This window comes from Anguilla anguilla, chromosome 9 (genome assembly GCF_013347855.1).
Source record: "Anguilla anguilla isolate fAngAng1 chromosome 9, fAngAng1.pri, whole genome shotgun sequence".
NCBI lineage: Eukaryota > Metazoa > Chordata > Actinopteri > Anguilliformes > Anguillidae > Anguilla > Anguilla anguilla.
The window spans coordinates 51,012,807-51,030,105 of NC_049209.1; the positions used below are offsets into that span (position 1 = coordinate 51,012,807).

General features: G+C 48.9%; 1 protein-coding gene across 7 annotated transcripts in view; it reads right to left on the minus strand.

The window, feature by feature from the left end:
* Positions 1-17,299, minus strand: part of nbeaa (neurobeachin a) — a 164,596-nt gene that overhangs the window by 54,520 nt on the left and 92,777 nt on the right. For 5 of the 7 annotated variants that reach the window (XM_035433942.1, XM_035433934.1, XM_035433938.1 and 2 more), the window contains exons 14-25: positions 11,209-11,288; positions 9,652-9,714; positions 8,992-9,089; positions 7,708-7,800; positions 7,269-7,377; positions 6,959-7,040; positions 6,169-6,292; positions 4,785-4,977; positions 2,383-3,411; positions 1,853-2,070; positions 1,231-1,384; positions 598-606 (exon numbers count right to left, since the gene is read on the minus strand). In XM_035433942.1, the coding sequence (XP_035289833.1) occupies positions 598-606; positions 1,231-1,384; positions 1,853-2,070; positions 2,383-3,411; positions 4,785-4,977; positions 6,169-6,292; positions 6,959-7,040; positions 7,269-7,377; positions 7,708-7,800; positions 8,992-9,089; positions 9,652-9,714; positions 11,209-11,288 (2,252 nt within the window). The remainder of the gene's footprint in view (positions 1-597; positions 607-1,230; positions 1,385-1,852; positions 2,071-2,382; positions 3,412-4,784; positions 4,978-6,168; positions 6,293-6,958; positions 7,041-7,268; positions 7,378-7,707; positions 7,801-8,991; positions 9,090-9,651; positions 9,715-11,208; positions 11,289-17,299) is intronic. The other 2 variants (XM_035433939.1, XM_035433937.1) reach the window with 1 other exon arrangement.

A 17,299-nucleotide genomic window follows, 5' to 3' on the forward strand; every position in this document is an offset into this window, starting at 1 on the left:
ACACGCCCGCACGCACGCACACACACACACACTCCAGAGCTCACCACAGTACCCGAGTGGGGTTTACTGAACTCCATAATGGGTGAAGCTTCCAGTGTGCAATCAATCACTTACTGGTATTAACCAATCGAAAGCCAGTTCTCAACAACAAAACATTAGGACTGGTTCAAGCATATAAACAGCTCCACTCATTTAAGGGATCCTAAGACCTCGTTCACAGTTCAGTAGCTTTGTCAAGCAGACCCCAGGTCCTCAAAACACATATATCTCGGCTTCCTGTTCTACCAATTCTACTTTGACCAGTAAAATTTGTTGCTTGACCCATACCTAAACACCAATGCCAAACTGTGATGCATACATACAAATACACGTAAAAAAATATAATATATACGTGTGTATTGCCAAAAATGTCTGCTACAGAATTTGGGCTCAATTCATAACACCAGAACAAAGTACAAGTACACGTCCTGGAAGGTAAATAATTATCAATATCAAAGAAGCATCCAAGTTTATTTTTGCACATGCCAATTATACAAGCAGGGCATATGATGTCAGAAATGAAAAATAAAGAAACTGAAACTTAGTATTTGTACTAACCTTAGAGCTCTGGACATGCAACACAGAAAAAACAGACAGAGGCACAGAACAGAACGTGACAGGACAGAAAAAAAATATGATTAAAACCAAACATGGCCGTCGTTTCAAGCAACACAACATAAGCGGACTTACACCGACTGACTTCTCACATTTGTTAACTGATGTCAGAGAGAAAGCAATTTGATGACGAGCAAACTACAACACACCAGCAGCCAGAGAAATTAGCACAGCCTTGAGTTATCGACGAGTAGCTTTGCAAAGCCGAGCACTGTTGCACATACTGGTTAGCAAAATGGACCCCAGCCCTCATCCTGGAGAGTCGAAAGCTTTGCTTGAGTTCACTGCGGAATCAGCAACCAGTCAAGAAACCGGGATGCTGAGTGAGTTAACTGTGCAATTAGCTGCTTTTTAATCTGTTAATTAACTGTCGAGTAACGATGAAAACCGCAGGCTCTACGGCTCCCCAGGACCAGCTTTGGCAACACCACCCCCCCCCCCCCGCCCCCCCGCCCCCCCGCCCCCCCAGCTAAACAAGAAATAGCCATGCTCCCACCCCCCTCCCGTGCTCTTTTTCCGTGCTCTGGGACGCTGTGACTCAGCCGCGCCACCAGAGGGCAGCAGGCTCACACTTACAGAGGGGGAGGTGGCGGCGGACAGCAGGGGCAGGATCCCTCCGCAGGCGATGATGATGTTGTCAACCATCTGGGAAATGAGATGGATGGTGTTGTGGACGAAAATGATGTTCTCGTTGCTGTTCACAAAGTCCATCACGGACTTGGTGGAATGGCTGCAGTGGGGGTGGGGGGTGGGGGGGGGCAGAGTGTAAAATAGAAGAAAAAAAAACAGCTCAACAGACACCTCAGACAACCCCGAGTCTCAGGCACATTCAGGCATGACATTATACAAGCACCCTGGAGTAATATTGAGGCAAAATTATAGGCTTTGTGTTGACCTTGAACGACCTTAATACGTGTGTGTGTGTGTGTGTTCGTGTGTGTGTGCTTCTGTGCGTATATCTACATATGTTGACAAATATATTCGTTTACCTCCAACAAATACCTTCTGTGACCCAGACACAGGTACAGGGAATAAATCCTGATTTTATTGCCGGAGTGAAACGCACCGGTGGATTTATGGGTGCGCCACTCTGAGTTTGGCTCAGAAGCCGCACGCCCGCCGCCGGGGCTGCCGCGGCGCGCTAACCGGTACATCACCGCGACGCGGGCCGTTAGGCCGACCTTGCGGCGGCTCTGACCTGCGCCAGACGTGCACGTCGGTCTCCAGGGCGAAGAGCAGGTCGGTCAGCAGCCGCTGGTGCATGGCGGACCACTTGAACTCCGGGATGCGGAACATGGTGGTGCGCGGGCCCGGGCTGAACTGCCGCCGCTGCTCCTCCGTCATGGGCATGCCGCGGAAGCCCAGGTCCACCCGCAGGTCCCGCTCCAGCTGGCTGGCCGTGCGGCCGTGGAGGGCCTGCAGGGGGCAGCACCGAGCTCACCGATACAGCTGTGACCCGCATACATGGAAATACACTGCAAAAGATCTACTCTTTAAAGGGTTAATAACCATAATAACAGCATTATAAAGTTATTAGTATGGGGTCTTCACAGCCGTGAGAAGAACTGTCAATCGAGGGGCACTATTAGTTCAGAAATATCACACTTTCACCCTTAAAATTTTGTTCATACCCTCTGAACACAATTGATCAGTTTAGGGCGAGTGAGGGGGTTAAGGTGGGTCCTGTGGACCCCCTGTGGACCTGCCACTGAGAGGGCGGTACAGTACCTGAGTGGTGGCTGTGGTCTGGATCTTCTTCATCTCCCTGTCCTTGCCGTCGTCAGAGCGCTCGGTGTCGGAGGCGGTGCTGGCTGCATCTCCGCCCCCCGTCCTGCCGACCGAGGGGTCGCCATCGGCGATCTCGGCACCCCGGGCGACCATGTCGACGTCGCTGATGTCCGCCAGCGCGCTCTGCAGCCCGAAGCCGCCGTCCTCCTCCAGCGTGCCGCCGGAGCCCGGCGGGGGCGGGGTCGGGGGCGGAGCCAGGTCGGCCCCGCCCGTGGTCATGTGGGCCAGCAGGCTGAGGTCGTCGCTGGCGCTGGTGTGGACCAGCGGCTCGCCGGTCGCCACCTTGCTGAACAGGAAGCCGTTGTTGCTGGGGACGCTGTCCTTCTCGTCGGCCAGGGTGATGAGCGGGCCCAGGTCCCCGTCCTCCGGGGGGCCCTTGGGGGCCAGGCCGCCGTCGCCGTTGACGACGCCGATGCCCACGCCCACGTCGGCGCTCAGCTTCTCCACGGCGGCGCAGTACACGTTGTCCAGGAGGGAGTCCACGCCCACCAGGGGCCCGTTCTCCTGGACCCCCACTCCCACCCCCACCCCCACACCCACACCCACACCCACCACCAGCGTCTCCGGCGACAGGTCCAGGTCGTCCAGCTTCACCTCCGTGGCCTCCACCTTCTCCGCCTTGATGTCCACCAGCAGGTCGTGCACCTCCACCCGCACCCCGGGGGTGGTGGCCTGCCCCGCCCCTCCCGCGCCCCCCGCCTCCTCCACGGCCTTGGTCTCCACCAGCAGGTTTCGGGGGTCCCCGCTCTCGGGGTAGTCCGCCTCGCTCTCGGGCGTCTGCGTCTGCGAGCCGTCGTCCGCCTCGCGGATCTCCATGGCGCCGTTCACGACGGGGGGCGGGGCCTGGGCGGAGAGCCCGGAGATGGTGCTCACCGAACCCTTCTTCCCCTTCTTGATGTTCTCCTCCTCCTGCCGCTGGTACTCCTCATACATCTTGGCCAGGTACTCCTTGTGGGCCTCGTAGGTCACCTGTGTGTGTGTGGGGGGGGGAACAGGAGTCCAAAGTTCAGGATGCTCCTCAAGCTTATTTTTGACTATTTTGGCAAGACGAACTTTCTGTGACTTTCAAGCCTCAAATCTGCGGGTTGAAACTCACAACACAGCAGTTGTTGGCGGCTAACGTGCTAATTCAGGGCTGCCCAACCCTGCTCCAGGAGATCTACCGTCCTGAAAATGTTCATTTCAACCCTAATTTGCCACTCCTGATTCTACTAATAAGCAGGTCAGTGCCATCTCCACTGTAGCTGTTGAATGAGGTGTACTTTGCTGGGGTCGGAGGGAAAACCTACAGGACGGTCGCTCTACAGGAACTGACTCGGGTAGCCTTGAATTAGCACGTTAGCCACCGGACTTAAATCTGAGGGTTGAAACTGACAGCGCAGCAGTGCGTATTGCCAAAACAGTAAAAAAATAATGCACATTCCCTCAAATAACCGCTGACGTGTGTTTATTTAAAAATTGCGTGCTGTCAGTTTCTCACAAACAGAGTGTGACTGTTATGCGGCTGCAACAGTTATATTCCATTCCAAACCGATGCTAAATTAAACACTCTCTCTCTCACACACAGATATCACACAAATCTATGTTCTGAATTAATGATGAGGCAGTTATTCGGTACACTGCAGTCTTCGCTCTATCATTGCGCCATGAGTCCGGACTGTCAAAGCCAAGCGTGCAGCGTCTTTAAAAGTTTATGCATTGCGATGACACCAAAGAGATGTTTCGCTCTCCTGCGGTGCTGACTGCAGCTGCACTTTGTAATAAGATCAATCAATCAACGCGCATTAAGTAATACCAGCACGTTACTCTAGGGGGCTCCGCGAAAGATCCGTCAAATATTAAAACCGGCAGGAGACGGATGGAGGAAATCAAACAGCTTATTATTAGACGTGAGAAAAGTGTCCAATGGCTAAACGACTCAAACCAAAAGAGCACTCCCACGGGCCTATTACATTCAATGCGCCCACAGACCTCCTCAACCGGACGTATTCGTGCTCAAATGATTAACCCTTTCATCTTTTAATCAATGAATATGCTGCATGACTCTGAGAACACTCAAATGAAATGAGAAACACATTAGCCAGCCGCTCTTAAAACACCAACCCAAAAACACCCACGAGCACTCGACAGATTTCGAGGTGCTTCATGCAAGTGGGGAGCCCTCCCTTCTCTGCTACAACCAACTGTGTAACAGCCAGAGGGGTTGTTGGCACTGCTGTCATCCGGGTTCAATGCCAGACCATAAAGCCCATCCATGCATTAGAACAGTGCTTAAAAGATACCATACCAGACAGCCAATCATTCACGCTCCCTCTTGACCAGCAGGGGGCGGCGTTCCCTACCTTGGAGTGCGCGATGGAGAGCGTGTCCACCCAGACGCGCCAGCCGCCCCACTCGTACTTGATGGCGTGGTAGAGCAGGATGCGGAAGATGTTGTAGACCATCTCGGCGATCTTCTGCTCCTCCGGGCTCTTGGGGTTGATGTAGCCCAGAGAGAACATCCAGTCCTGCCACACGGAGCACTGCAGGAGACACCTGCGCCGGAGGGACGAGCGCGGTCAGCACAACCCGTCCATCCATTTTATAACCCGCACAGGCTGGAAATGCACTTGATTTGAAATTATGCAAACGCACGCACAAGATGGCCGCCATGCGTATCCTGCGGTCATTCAGAGCGTTCTTAAGTGCACGTCCTCAAAAATTTACACTACGCGTCCGCAAGGTGCAATGCCTGCATAAACCGTGGGGGCAGTATACATTTAATGCCTGGTGATGGGACAGATGCTAGAAAGCCAGGAAGGATGGTGGAATCGTTTGAAGAGGAGCTCAGATCTGCCCCCTAGTGGAGGTAACTTTTAAACCTCCAGTCAACAATGTCGCCCGGGACGCAACCACTTCACTTGAATGTAGCGCAACAAAATTCAAGTATGTTTCCAGCCTTACTCCTGACGAGAGTCACGGAGGGTTGGATGCTATCCCAGCATGCATTAGGCGAGAGGCAGGAATACACCTTGAAATACACCATCGCAGGGCACACTCACCATTCACTCACACACTCATACCTATGGGCAATTTAGAGTCTCCAATTAGCCTAACCTGCATGTCTTTGGACTGTGGGAGGAAACCAGCCACCATACTTGAAACATGACTGAAAACTCAATCAGTGCCTTACCGTCAAATAACTCAGCACTGACATGAATAATCCATAATCAATACATGAGTGACGTGTGACTAATGCATAATCAATGTCTCACCGATACGTCACCAAACTGATACATGATTGCCACACAATCAATATCTAATCAATACTGAACTGGCGCTAGACCGTCATGCAAATGTAACACAAAACCAGTGCTTCATACAATGCACAATGAATAACCAATATGAAGTTATTATCAATACACAATGAAGGCATAACTAATACTCAGTCATTGGATCTTACGAATGCATACTGAATACTGGTAATTGTGGGGAGTTTTAAATGTATTTCTGAAAAAATCTGGTATAGATTTTTTTTTTGTTCTCCTGAATTCTTGGCGTGTGTGTGTGTGTGTGCATACATGGGTGCGTGTGTGTGTGTACAGTGTGTGTGTGTGTACAGTGCGTGTGTGTATGTACAGTGTGTGGGTGTGTGTGTGTCTGTGTGTGTATGTATGGGTGTGTGTGTATGTGTATAGTGCGTGTGCGTGTGTGTATGTACAGTGTGTGCCATGTGAGCTCTCTCACCGTCTGTTCTCCCTGCTGTTGCTGAACAGTTTGATCATGTCCGACAGGAAGAGCCGCCGCACCTCCATCAGCTCCACACTGGGCGTGGCGTTCTTCAGCAGCGTGGCCACCACCTTCAGGATCACTGGGGGGGGGGGGGGGGAGGGAGAGTGTCACCAGTCATCACTCATCTTAGGCCCTCACAGTAACTAACACCTACACACTAGACAAAGGCCAGTCACACACCCACACAGTCAAAGTCACAGACAGATAGACCTGAACACTTGCACTCATTGTCCCTGACAGTTATCACAAAGAAAAACAACCATCACCACCCACACACACTGACACACACGAACTGTTAGCGCAAAGCTAAAAAAAAAAAACAGGCCTAGCGTCTAGGCAGGCAGCTAGACAGCGAAGCTGCTCTTAGAATCCCAGTTCAAACCAACAGCAGTGTGGAGTGAGATTCTGCAGTGCACAGCGGACAGGAAGAGGGTACAGAGTGAACAGGAAGAGGGTACAGAGCAGACAGGAATTTGGTGCAGAGCAGACAGGAAGAGGGTACAGAGCAGACGGGAAGTGGGGGCAGAGCAGACAAGAAGACATCAGAGCAGACAGGAAGTGGGTGCAGAGTGAACAGGAAGAGGGTACAGAGCAGACAGGAAGTGGGTGCAGAGCAGACAGGAAGAGGGTAGACAGGAAGAGACTGCAGAGCAGACAGGAAGAGGGTGCAGAGCAGACAGGAAGAGACTGCAGAGCAGACAGGAAGTGGGTACAGAGCAGACAGGAAATGGGATCTGAGACGTACTGGGATTCTGGATCTTCACGGTGGAGTCAGGCTCAGGGTGGGGCTTGTGAACCACCTGCGTGCACACCTGCTCCGTCAGAATCTGCACAGGGACATGAGATGAGCAGCAGGTGTCAGTTCAATTCTATAATCCCCACTAAAAGCTCCTTAAACACACACACCACACCACACACAAACACACACCACACCACACACAAACACACACACACATGCACACACACACACACAGGTAAAGGTGAGGTACTCCGCAGGCCAGGTTCCACCCTGTAAAGCGGACCGGCAGAACGGGGCGGTGGTGGAGCGGGCGTACCTCGTACAGCGTGTTGTAGGTGGTGACCGTCACCGTGCTGGTGTGCATCATCAGCCTTTCCCCCAGCAGGGTGAACAGGCTGTGCGTGTGCATGATCTCCACTTTCCTTCTGCACAAAACAGAGGCATCCCATTTCACATTCGATTCAGTCATCATTTAAAACAAAGATATTCACACGTACATCACATGCTCCAAATCCCTGGTTCTCTCTGGATCTCTATGGTACCCTGGTTATCTCTGGATCTCTATGGTACTCTGGTTCTCTCTGGATCTCCATGGTACCCTGGATCTCTCTGGATATCTATGGTACCCTGGTTATCTCTGGATCTCTATGGTACCCTGGATCTCTCTGGATCTCTATGGTACCCTGATTCTCTCTGGATCTTTGCTCTTAGAAGACGTTCCCTGGACGGATCATCGCACGGCCCGAGGTACTCACTTGTGGCCCAGGTGCTTCAGGAAGTACCCCAGGACCTTCAGCGCCTGCACACGGATGCTCTCGCTCTTGGAAGCCAGCAGCTTGTAGATAACCCTGCGCAACAGACAGGATAATATTAGCCATCTGGCGTCAAACTCCCGCCACAGGGGAGATACAGGAGAGAGCTCAGACGCGTTTATGATACCTGATTTGAAATTATCAGAGACGATCACGACAGAACGTGTCATGAGATACACACAGCTGCCATTTGCGTTTCTTCTTTTAAAACAAGACAATATGAACGTTTTTAGTTATTGTTGTTTTTATTGTTGTAGTTAATGCTAAAACGTCTTGGATATCCACCATAACAAACGCATGGTAATAATGTTTGGCTGCACTTGCCAGGAATAAGCACATCTGTGGCAATTATCTGTCTCTGAACAGATAATCAAAGCGATGCTATTCAAGATGCCCGGTAATTTCAGCTCTAAATCTGAAATCAAATCCAATGTATCTACCACATCAGGTTTGGGACAAATCTGTTCCTGGAGGGCGGGTGTGTATGCAGGATTTAATTGCTACCAATTACCCTGCTGGCTCAATTAGCTAATTAGCTCGATACATCATTGTTCGTTCACTCAGATATGATATATCAGATCGCAGGCACGGCTGAACTAATTAATTAAGAGCAGGGGGTTGCTATGACATCCGGAGACGGACATGGCCCTCCACGAACCCTCCTGTTTTACATCATCAGTTCAGGTGTCATGTGACAGCTACAGTCCAGATCTGGGTCAAACAAGTATGCGGAAAAAACTTTAACCCTTAGACACCAACCAGTACAAAGCAGATCACCCACAATTAACATCTAACGCAACACAAAGAGATATCAGTTTTTACAGATATTGTGCATTTCTGTTAGTTTTGTCATACACATGACATAACCCCCTCTCATAACCAGTCATGGTGGTTTATTACATCTTATAACCAATGTCATAGCACTGTTATAATACAGAATAAAACAAAAATGTTGAACCTGTTTTTTGAATCCACATCACAAAATTTGCTGTGTCCATTACAACATTATGATGACACCTGTCATAAAACTGTAATATTCTGTTATTATGCGGTTATAACAGGTGTTCTTCCATGTTTATAACACAGCTATAAAGGAACATTTATTAATATTTACATGAAATACGTTTTACCAGCATTTTGAGAGCCAAAGTGCTTCCAACGTGTACTGGGGGTGGTTGTGGTTGTGCTGCAGGGTGGGGGTTTGCCTTTTTGTCCCTTCAGACTTACCGTATTCCACTCCTCTGGTCAAAGGCGGGGATCATGGAGGCGGGATGCTCTGACATCAGAGCCACCAGGAGCTGAAGCACGTCGTGTATGTTATCATCCTGCGGACACAGCAAGCGATAAGCTCATTTAAAACAACCCTTTTCAGCGACGCTAATGCTCACGTTTCAACCCTTTTCAGCGATGCTAGTGCTGGCATTTCGGTTTTCAGCTCCACAGAACTCCCACAATGCAGCATTCATGGGTCTCACTCATGGGTATGTGAATGAGGCATTAGCAGAATATTTCACATGGCCTTCTCCATCGACTGGATTTCATCTACACTCTTTCTCTCATTCTCTCTCTCTTTTTAATGAATATTAAAAAGGACATAAATTGTAAAGGGTCCCTGGTGGAGGCTGACATAGTGGGCTGGTTAGACCTTCCATAAACTTCAACGAACTACATCTCAGCTGCAAGCTGTGTGTGTTTAACAGTCCAGCACAAACATACCCGATTTAAAAAAAAAAAACATTTAATATTCCTCCACAGCCTCCCTCTGAGTCTTCACACCCAGCATGCTCTGCTCTATGAAAGAGGAAGCACACAAGGCCAGCCCGCCCAGTGGAGACGGTACCCTGCCTGGAAGTGACGGCTGATGGCGTGGGGGGGGGGGGGGCTTACCTCGTGCATGGTCAGCAGGTAATTCAGAATGCTCTGCAGCTCATCCTCCTTAACACCGCGGTCCTGCGAGCAGAAAACAAACGCCGCGTTCTAACCGTAGAGCCAAACCATCTGGGCATTGGGTCAATTCCCTTTCAATTCGGCCAACTCTTTCAAATATCAGCAACGTTATGGTGGAAATTGTTAAAATACAACAATAAAGAGACACCAATAAGAGAGAGAAATTTTGGGAAACTGAATATTAAGGCCATACTCGCTTCCTGAATGGGCTAAAACAAGAATGGAATCAACCTCGACGAGGCAGCAACCACATTCCGTTAAATGCTTTTAACGCGGAGTAAAACGTGATGAGGTACGCGTACGCTTCCCTTACCTGTCCAGGGACAACGGCTGCAAATTATGTTACGGCTAACGGTTAAGCTGTCACGCTAACGCACGGATAAACAAACAAATCGGCGCATAGACAAGACGCGCCCCCGGAACCTGAGAATAAACACTGCCTGACTAATCGAGCTCCAGGGTGTCGTAAGGGTGCGATCACTAGCAGGAACCTGCCAAAGGCTTCTAAAAATGATCTGTGTAAAATCTGGACGTCACAGAGAGGGGGATATCGCCGGGTGAAACGTGCTCGCGGCTCGCATAAGGACCGCGAGCACGTTTCGTGAAGTGAAGTCAAAATTCCGTCTTCCTCGGGCACCAGCTGTTTCTGCTGTGGCCAATCGCATTTCAGCGATTTCAGAAAAGGCTCAGGAAACAGGCGCCTTTACCTCAGAAAGAAAAGATATTATTTCACGCACGTTGATCGCGTTTCGCCTTTTCCCCCCTCTCTCTCGGCTTGTTGTTGCCGGTGTGTGCATCCGACAGCCGAAAAAAAAAAAACGTTGCTAAGGCGCTTTTCCGTTTTTTTTCTCTTTCCTTCTTTTTTCTTTTTAATGAAAACTTCAAATTCTGCATTATTGATCAGGTACAGGGGGCAGAACAAACGGAGAGCAGTAATTGCTTTTTTCTGGGTGAGACTCGACGCCCGACGCCGTTTGAAGCCGAAAGCGTGTGTTTACATCTCGGCGTTTAGAAGCGCATTATCTCCGCCGCGCCGAGTCCGACCGACGTCTCCCGCCTCCGCGGGGCGAACGAGCCGAGCCGCGAGGGAAGACGCCGCCGCGACAAAACCGGAGAGACGCCGCACAGAGCCGCCGAATCTCACTTCAGAAACACGGCCGCGGCCGCCGGCGATGAGAGATAACGAAGCCGCCCCGCGTTGCGTTTTCAGAGCGGCCACACCATTACGAAAGCTTCCTGCTCACGTTAAACTTCCTTCCTGGGCGAAAAACAGACCCTCAACAGGCGCATTATTAATATCTTCACATCAGATTGAATTCACACAGCGGGGGGAAAAACCTGAAGTTCTCTGGGAATTCCTTTCAACTAAACATCCTGTTGATCCTCTGAGGCAAATTTAAAAGAGTAACTGTTGTGAATGTAACTAAACAACGATTGACGAATGAGGACGGCGGCTTGTGTATTTTATAATGCTGTGTGAGCGGTGTGATGTCATACCTTCAGGATGAGCTGTTTGAGGAAGAGGAGCATGAAGGCTCGCAGTGAAATGACCTCCTTCTGCGAAGGGCGCGGTCCATCTGGAAAGCACAGCAAGCTTTTAATTATGGTGCAGCAAAAAAAAAAAAAAGAAAACCCAAAAAAACATGGCAACAAGGGCAGGTAATTGAGAATGAAGCGCCACCCACATTAATAATAATGCACCGGGTGGCATCTATGATACAGCAAACTCCAAAGGCAGAAATCTAATTTGGCTCCTGTGGGAATTATGGGAGTGTCTGTCTATTCGGTGAGGGTGGTGGAGGGTGTGTATGTGTGTGTGGGGGGGTGGGGGTGGGGTGGTGGTGGGGGGCCCATGCCGCACTATGAGGAACCTGTAAATGAGTCACCTGCAGGTGCATTGGCATGGAATCCCCACCCCCCCATCAGGGCCCCCCACCCCCATCAGGCACAACACCATACCAGCCCTCGGCCTCACACTGTCAATCAACCATGACCCCGCCCCCTCCCTTCAGAAAAAAAAGACACATGGGTCACATGGGAAAACGAAACAAGGAATAAAAGGTGGGGTTAGCGGGGGGAGGCCTCAAATATCCGCTAACTGCATCCAAAAAATGCAGTTTGGGCAGGATGTACAGGGCACAGAAGACTCAGTACCCCGCCCTCCCCATCAGCCGCGAGCCGCACCAGCCTGACCCCTCTAATTCAGACTCTGTCTGACGCCATTAGACTCGCCCTCCTTCCCGCTAACCGCATAACAAATCGCCACGGTAACCGCCGTGCGGGAGAGTGCGCCGCAACCGCGGTTACTTCTCTGACAGAACGCGACACATTACCATGACAACAACAGAGAGAAATCTAATCTAAGCCGCGTTACCAGCGGTGAAAAGCCACACAAATAAAACAGCACTTTTGGAGCGTGGAGAATCTGACAGGATGCACGCACTTCACTGAGACTAGAGTGTCTAGACTGATGCCAAACATTAATTTTTTTCACATATTGGCTTGAGGCATAAGAAAAAGCCCTTATCCACCAACACACACCTGCGCCCACTAAAAGACCTACACATGCACACACACACACACGCACTCATACACACACACGTGCACACACACCCACACTTTCACACATACACACACACATACACGCTCATACACACACACCTACTCACGCAAACACACATACACACACACACATACACACACGTGCACACACACCCACACTTTCACACATACACACACACATACACGTTCATACACACACACACCTACTTACGCACACACGCACACAGATGATTTTGTCAGTGACACAACAGGAAGTTTGTTCTCTGAAAAGGCTCCTCAAATTTATGCCCCACTCATCTCCGTTCTCCCTCGTTCATTTTCACCTGAGACAGCAGCGACAACGACAGAGGCGTCCTGCCACACAACCCCACAACAGGAGCAACCCGCGAAAACCACCGAAACAACCGCTAACGCATCGCTGCAGTGCGCGGGCTGCGAGAAGCGGGAACAGAAACAGCTGAACGAGCCGCGAAAATCGAAAATGCCCCCACTAAGCCCTGGCTGACATTCCTGTCAGCGAGCGGGACAACATGCGTCCCACAGCACACCGATCTTATCGAAGCCAGGCCACGCCCCCCCCCCCTCGCCCCCCAAGGTCAGGGCCCGTCTCTTATCCGACACGTCGCCGCACAGAGAGAGAGAAATAATCCCCTCCCTGTGGCATAAAGGACGGGGGGGGGAGGGGAGTGAAAAATGCGACCATCCACCCCAACCCCCCCACTCCCACCTGCACCCCAACCGCTTCTGTGACACAATCTTCCTCTTATTCAACCCGTTTCATGCCAGGAAATGATGGTATCGCTTCTGTGTTGGGAGGGAGGGGGCACGACCCCTACCGACTCAAACCTTTCTTCGCACCCCGCATCCCCTCCCCTCCCCCCCGCCCCCCCCGCGTGCGAGACTATTCGTTGCAGCGGAAACACTGCAGATGCACGTTGCCGCCTCTTAATATTTCATCGCTTTCAAATTCAATTTGTTTTGTGAGATACGTATTAAATACTTCAAACAATGTTTTACTGAGATCAATACTGGAATATTAAAACAAATGGTTGCTTAACCTGAGCATATTTGAGAGCTTGCCACTATCTGTTAATGTTTATTATTTATTCACAAATAAAATCCCAGTTTTAAAAAAAATTAAGAACTTTTTTCATTAAAGCGTTTTACTCTACTGCGATTCTGGATATATAAGTACAATTCCCGAATATATAAATTCAATTTCCGAATATATAACTTCAATTCTGAATATATAAATTACAATTCTGGATATATAAGTACAATTCCCGAATATATATAAATTCAATTTCCGAATATATAACTTCAATTCTGAATATATAAATTACAATTCTGAATATAGAAATTCAATTCTGGATATATAAGTACAATTCCCGAATATATAAATTCAATTTCCGAATATATAACTTCAATTCTGAATATATAAATTACAATTCCGAATATATATATAACTCGGTTTATAATCAGGCATATCACAAGACAGCCGTTTTTACTTTTTGAATAATTTCTTTTTTTTTCTTCATGGGCTACTGAGTGAGAAAAACAAGTTTAACATTAGCATCAGTAAAATTTGACAGTACAATCAAGGATGAGCAAACAAAAACGTTAAATAATTAAAATTTGAATGAGGCAATAATTCGGACTTCATTAAGGGGTCCTTATTTTCTTGGCATTAGGACCTTTCAAGTAGGGGCACCAAATTTCACAGGGAATGGCCCAAAGAGCTAGAGAAATAGAAAATAATCTCTTAACCAGCGAGAGTTTCATAGAAACCCTTGCTGCAGCATGCGACAGAATACCGTGTTATGGCTCAATGGCAAGCTCCAGCGCACACCAAACTACGGAGGAAGAGGTCTGCACGCTATTTCGCCGAGGCTCTCAACCAGGCGAACGTTTCCCTGCTCCTGTTTACAACCTGAGGCAATTCTCCAAACCGCGCAAAGAGTACAAAGTACAAATCAAAATCAAACAGGCCTAGTGATTGTAACAGTTCTAGTTTTTTCCATTTTCGTACCGCACTCTAGTCTGAGTTGGCCTGCTTGAGAACGGCTAAAAACACGAAAACAATTCATAACAGGTAAAGATGGCTAGCGGCAGTGCGCCTGCCATGACAGTTCCACCAAACATAGGACCTACCACTCTTTGAGAAACAAAAAAATAATAATTCATGTGTATGAATACTTTGCCCTTGGTTATATAATCAAGACAACATTGTCAAAAACGCGTTTGGAAACACTGCCATTGCTCATTTCAAACTGAATGAGGAAACGCATCTAGCTAGCTAACTTAGCCAAGCACCTCAAACACCGACATCGCGAGTTATTCAGAGTTTAAGCAGCTCATCTGTACTCTTTGCGCGGTTTGGAGAAGTGTCTCAGGTTGTAAACAGGAGCAAGGAAACGTTCGCCTGGTTGAGAGCCTCGGCGACCTCTTCCTCCGTAGTTTGGTGTGCGCTGGAACTTGGAATGTCATAAAATCAGTTAGCGAGCTATATGTTATGTTATGATTAGCAAATTACGTTTTAGCCAGCTACCTTGTTAGCAAGCACATATTTGGATATTCAATGTTGAAACTGCAGATGCACGTTTATTTTAGTTGTTAATTGTAATTACAAAATGTATTGACGGACATCGCGACAAGCCTACTTAAGATATATCAGCTGATTTAAAAATGTGTGGGTAGTTTTTATCAGCGATGAAAACAAACAGCTCGGTAGTGAACTGAACACCATTACACAGGCGATCTGACAAGCAATATAAATCTTTATTAGAACAAGTACAGCACAAACAGCATGTCACAAAATAGTAACGGTAGTACAAAACTTAGTTCAGAGATATTTCACTTCGGTATAATAACATAAGTAATTTTGTGGAGCCTAACACATTGTACTTACATAGCATTTGCCTCCCCTGCTGACCGTCAATGTTAACAGAATCGCTTTTCCTCACAGTTGTCAGGCTCCCTATTCATTCATTTTCGGGACAACCGAGGAACAGAGACGCTGTTAACGGACAGCAGATGTTGCTTCACGCTACGAAAACACAATGGAGTCGCCTCCAGAAAAGAATTTGTTATGTCGAAGTGAAACATCTCTTTAATCGGCTAACTTGATGTGGTTAGCAAGCTAGCTATTTAGCTTTCTGGTGAACCAGAGCTAACGTTATACTTACCTTCATAACCGAATATAAACTTCTCAAAAAAGAATGTATAGCCCTTGTCCAGTTTAGACCGCTTAACGTTCACTGGCAATGCTTCGACAATGCGGATAACATCGGACAGTGAACGTTGGCAGAGCTATCAGGGACTGTGAGAACACACGTCGCTGTTTAGGCTCAATTTTTCGCTGTCAGAAATGGACTTGCGTCCGTAGCAACGGTAACCGGAAACAAAGTATCCCTACATCCGGTTTTGGTCGCCATCTTGTGAAATAGGCCTATATAGTAAGTTATTACACACAGGCAATGGGCTTACAGCTCCTCTTCATATGCATACCCACCCATAGAGTGGTGAGTAATTGGCCGTACCATTACTGAGGGAGCGGTTTCATTGCTCACTAGTGACCTCTGGTGGTCAGTCGGAGACCCGCAGCCTGCTTGTGCAAGCTGCACACAACGTGTTTTTCCTCTGACTCGTGCCTACGTGAGCTCAGCTGGTGGAAACAAGCAGCGGCTCAACATCCAGAGAAGAGACAGGACGGAATGTTCTTTGCACAGATTAGTACGAAAAGGGAAAAACATCTTTCCACTTGAACCCCGGGAGAACACAATAACCGATCCCCGCCCACTCAGCAAACAAAATGACAAGCGCCCCCGAACTCTCCGGCGAGACCACAGAGCGAGAGCAGTACTTACGGGGGACTGTCCGACCCGGGCAAACTGCCACACGTAAAACACGGTCATTATCGTACACCTGCTCACCTACAGTACCAGCGTGTCCAGGCATCCCCTGTGTGTGGGTGTGTTTGAGTACAGACGTCACCAGAGAGAGGGAGACAGAAAGCCAGAGAGAGAGAGAGATAAAAACGAGAGGAGAGAAAGAAATAGGGGGAGAGAAGTCAGAGATATGGAGAGAGAGAGAGAGAGGGAGAGAAAAAAATGCTGAAAAATGAGTCTATGCATATGTAGGGGAGCTGTAAACCCATTGCTTGTGTGTAACAGCTTCTATATAATGGCTGCTGTTTCCTGCCTCTAGCCCAGTGCATGCTGGGATAGGCTCCGGCCCCAATTCCCCTCTTCCAACCAGGATTGCACAGGTTAGAGAATGAACGGATGGAAAATGGCTGCTGTACTGCTTGTGAGATCATTTAAGGAGAGACGTGTCACACGCTCTTCAATCTCTCTCTCTCTCTCGTTTCGTTCTTTAGAAGAAAACAGAAAAGTCGCAGCTCTGCCCCTTGGACAGATTTGGTATGCATAGAGTGAGCTAGCGAGGGGGAAAAAAAAGAACATTTCTTGTCTCATCTGAAAAAAGAAAAAGGTGATTGTGTTTGTTTTTTGAGCCACTCTGAAAAAAAGGAGAAGAGATTGTGTTTGTTTTTTTTGAGCCACTGCCACTGAAGCTCACGCTGCCGTACAGCCTCCCCCCCTCCATCCCTCCGTAGTTTTGTGTCTCTGGGGACTCGTGTGCCATCAAACGGCCAATCAAAACAAACCCCCGGCCCGTGCCACAGGCTCAGCCGCGAGCGCACGCATATTTTATTTATCTATGCGACGGCCGGTTCGGAAATATGGATTATTATCTGCGTATAGATCATGGGCAGTGGTGCGCGCGGGCGCTTCAGAGTGTTCGTTAGAGCGAATTCCCTCCCATTTCCACTGCGGGAAAATAAATCTGTTTCCCCGGGTCTGTCACGGTCCTGGGGGGGAGGGGGGGGGGCAGGTGGGGAGGGGCAGAAACGGTGAGATCAGGTCCTGTTTGTAGTAGAGGCTACACCGCTATACCGCCAAAAAACAAATTGTACAGCTTCTGCGGATCAGGTGCGCGCGCACACACACACACACACACACACACA